Here is a 4,278-nt window from a genome sequence, read left to right on the forward strand (position 1 = left end):
CTAAAGAGAGATATCTTGAAGAAAGTAGAGAGCCCAAGAAAGGTTGTTTCTTGGAAGTCCATGGTAACGTATGATTTTTATTTTTTTTTGGTAACTTTGTATTGTTCAAACTCGAGCTTCTTTGTGTCAAAGCATCTTGAGTTTGAGGGGGAGTGTTGGGATATAAATATCTTGAGTTCATATTGATATACATCACTATGGATGTATATGTATATATCTCTTGATAAGGTTAGGTATCTAGAAGATAGAGACTAAGTTACTTGGTCATCAAGTTATCATACCATAATTATCTCCTCTAATCGTGTGATTGTCCTCTATATAAAGAGGAACTTATTGATGTAAACATTCATCCAATATAATGAAGATATAGCCTGTTGAAGCTTTGGATCCGTGGACGTAAGGGTTCGACCTGAACCATGTAAATATTCTCTCTCCCTTCTATGATCCCACAAATTCTAACAGCCAATAATGTGGATTCGGGCTAATATGTTCTACTCGGGCCTAAAGACATGAAGTTCCTAATAAACATCGTAAGTTTGACGGCAGATGTTGTTCATACTTGTAAAAGAGTTAAAGATTTATTTGTTTTATCATCTACCATGTCATATGTTGATAAAATGAGAACAAATGATGGGGCTTCAATTTGGCATGCTAGATTGAGGCATCTTAGAATAGACAAATTGAAAGTTAAGGTGTTGAAATTTTTGGTAAATGGATTGCCTAAATTGAGTACATTTGGCAAAGGTGAAGTATGTGAACGGTGTCAATATGGTAAGGCACATCGTCTTCCATTTGACAAGTCATTTTCAAAGTGCAAGGCCCCATTGGAGCTTATCCAAAGTGATTTGATGGGACCTTGTGTTACGCCTTCACATTCGGGTTTTCGCTACATGTCATTGTCTGTTGATGACTTTACAACATACACATGAGTTTATTTTGTAAAAGGGTAATCATATGCATTTTCAAAATTCAAGGAGTTTAAGATGACCGTTGAAGGTGTTCTAAACATGAAGATTAAAAGGTTGAGGACCGATAACAGGGGGGAAGTTTAACTCTAACGACTTCTCTTCATTTTGCCGTATACATGTCATTAAAAGGGAGCTTTCCTTTGTCTACACACTACGGTAAAATGGTATGGCTGAAAGAAAGATTAGGTACATTATACAAATAAGCAAAAGTTGGCTTCATGAAAAGAATTTATCCAAAGCTTTGTGGGCAGAGGGTATGGCATGTGCAACTTATGTGATTAACTGGGTGCCTCTTAGTCTGGTTAATATGAAGTCCCTTTATGAAATGATGTTTGGGGAGAAGCCTAATGTCAAATATTTCAATATTCTTGGTTCAATTTGCTATGTTTATTTGCCGGATGCAAAAAGAACCAAGTTGGATGCTAAGGCAAAGAACTGCGTTTTCATTGGTTATGATGAAAGTAAGAAATGATGGAAGTGCATGGATAAAAAAACTCATAATTTTACGATTTCTATAGATGTAGTATTTGATGAGGTATCTTCATATTATAAAATGAATGGTACTTCCATGGGGAGTGTTCGTGATAGCACTCATGTTTGTGATGAGAAGCAAAAGGAAGTTAGTTTACCTACAACTCCAAATGCTCCAATGTTGACTGGTGGTTCTTCTTCTTCATCTATGGGGGAGCAATGTGATAGGGGAGTAGAGTTGATTGTCGTGAAATATATGAGTATCAAGCTGATCATAATATTGCCGAGAATGGGGAAAGTGTTTCTTGACTGGGACCACAACAGTTGATGCATTAGCCTCTATTATTTTTGAGGATGATTGGATCATAGATTCTGGTTGTGAGCATCATCTCACTGACGATGATTCCAAGTTCTCAAGTTTTTGAGATTACAATGACAATGATGTTTGCTGATAATTCCATTCATCCAGTGGAAAAGAAGGAGTCGTCACGATTGATGGAGATGTCGTATTTATTGGCAACAACAAATATTCTCACAAGGAAAAATATAAAATTAAAGGTTCCAATGATCATGATGATGTAAAATCGTCCAGTAAAGGTGATGGAAACCAGAAATATGTCAATAACTGCCGTGATAAATTGAAATGTGGAAATGTACTTTACACAATGTCAAAGCGCTACTATCGGACCGTACTTACACAGTGTCAGTGCTGGACTACACTTTACATAGTGCTGGAGCCCTATTGTCGGACTTTACACACTGCCGAAATGCTACTGCACCGCACTTACATAGTGCCGCCTCTATTTTGGTGGGATAGAGGAGAGATGAGTGAGTACCGTAAAAGTAAGGGAAGATAGTTTAGACATTTTTTTATTTTTTATTTGGTTGGAAGTATTAGCAGAGAAATTATATTTTGGGGAGAAAATAAAATGAGAGAAAAGGTTAGGATAAAGGTAAATTGCATAGAAAGTATTGTCTTGGTTTTTTTTTTTTTTTGTAATTTTCCCAAGAAACTTCATCCTATTTCCGGGCCATCAGACCTTACAGGGTAGGTATACCCCAATAAAGGGCTAGAATTGAAAGCCTCTCGACCTGGATATTGCATCCAGGGGAGCATTTCCATGGAGAGCTCCCAACTAATGGAGCACAATCTTCTTGGTTTTATGGGCCTTCTCCCATCACCTGAACCGTGCCACCATCCCCAAACAAGTTTTATTGGTTTCCTCGATGATTTTAAAACCAGGTTTTGTCTCTCGTCACCAAATCCTTACCCAAAAAGTTCCCAACCCAAAATTCCTCTCTCTTCGACCCCCAATTTCTGTTCTTCTTCTCTCTCTGTAGGTACCCACATCAAGAACACCCCATGTGAGCAAAACCCGTCTCTCAAATCCATGTTTAGACCAGTAACAAGAGATAATCAAGCAATCAAAGCCATGCTGAAGAACATTTCCGTATTTGAAAAGGCCTTTATAGGAGCCATGGCTGGAGGCTTTGCAGGTGCTTTCACATATGTTTGCCTTCTCCCACTTGACACAGTCAAGACCAAGCTCCAAACCAGAGGGGCCTCAGAATTATACACAGGAGCCATTGATGTAATCTCCAAGGTCCTCAAGAACGAAGGAATTCTTGGACTTTATAGTGGGGTTTCGGCTGTCATTGTGGGCTCTGCAATTTCCTCTGCAATTTACTTTGGCACCTGTGAATTGGGTAAGTCTCTTTTGGCCAAAGTTCCAAGTGTTCCTCCTATTATGATCCCCCCAACTGCTGGCGCAATGGGTAATCTCGTTTCTTCCGCGATAATGGTGCCCAAAGAGCTAATTACACAGAGAATGCAAGCTGGGGCTAAAGGTAGGTCTTGGGAAGTTCTATTAAGAATTCTAGAGAGAGATGGGATATTGGGTCTTTATGCTGGTTACTCTGCAACTTTACTAAGAAATTTACCAGCAGGGGTCTTGAGTTATTCCTCTTTTGAGTATTTGAAATCAGCTGTATTGAGTAGAACTGGGAATTCTCACCTTGAACCTTTTCAAAGTGTTTGTTGTGGGGCTTTAGCAGGGGCCATTTCGGCCTCTCTCACTACTCCTTTAGATGTTGTTAAGACCAGGTTGATGACCCAAATTCAAAGTGGGGCAATTGTGGATCCAGAGACTAAGGCAAAGATAACCATTTTGGTGTATACTGGTATTTCTTCAACTATGAGAGAAATATTGAAGGAAGAAGGGTGGATGGGCTTGACTAGAGGAATGGGTCCTCGGGTTCTCCATAGTGCTTGTTTTGCCGCATTAGGTTATTTTGCTTTTGAGACTGCGAAACTCACTTTCCTTCATCATCATGTTAGTCGTAAAGAAAAGGCATTGCATCATGATTAAGTGTCTTATGGGTCAGTTTTGTTGGATTAGTTGTGAGCTTGTATGATTTTTAAGTTTGATTTGTATGGATTGATCGGTCTATCTCAGTGCTGCTAAGTTTATTTGAGAGGCTTGTCTGCCTTCTGATATTGTTTTAGTTGAGAATTTTACAGTGCTGTTACTGGCTTCAATTTCATACAAATACAAAAACTAGAAACTATGTTCTGGGTTTGTTATAGCTTCATAATTTAAATAATCATTTGATAGAGCATAATGGCGGACCAGGATTCATACAGCCGACCCAAATAGTTGGGAAAGTTTGATGATGATGATGCTTTGATTTGAAAGTTTTAATTGTATGGATCAGTCATCCTCACTGCTAATCATAATTCAAAGGTTTTCTTCTGCACACATTTTCTGCCTTGCAATTATGATAAATACTTGCTAGAAATTTTCTTGGAAGCCTCCAGGTTTTTGTTGATGGCTTCAGT

The 4,278-nt window shown here is 38.6% G+C and overlaps 1 protein-coding gene across 1 annotated transcript; it reads left to right on the plus strand.

Moving 5' to 3' along the window:
- Positions 1-2,465: 2,465 nt before the first annotated feature.
- Positions 2,466-4,058, plus strand: MFL1 (Mitochondrial substrate carrier family protein). Its single transcript, XM_006854545.4, has one exon. The coding sequence runs from the start codon at positions 2,561-2,563 to the stop codon at positions 3,806-3,808; it is 1,248 nt and encodes a 415-aa protein (XP_006854607.2). The 5' UTR covers positions 2,466-2,560; the 3' UTR covers positions 3,809-4,058.
- The last annotated feature ends 220 nt before the right edge of the window (positions 4,059-4,278 follow it).

The sequence above is a fragment of the Amborella trichopoda genome, chromosome 11, assembly GCF_054954075.1.
Source record: "Amborella trichopoda isolate Santa Cruz 75 chromosome 11, AtrichopodaSantaCruz75HAP2 v2.0, whole genome shotgun sequence".
NCBI lineage: Eukaryota > Viridiplantae > Streptophyta > Magnoliopsida > Amborellales > Amborellaceae > Amborella > Amborella trichopoda.

Excerpts from the sequence above, each read along its gene's own strand:
- MFL1 (XM_006854545.4), top strand. The coding sequence starts at position 2,561 with ATGGAGAGCTCCCAACTAATGGAGCACAATCTTCTTGGTTTTATGGGC.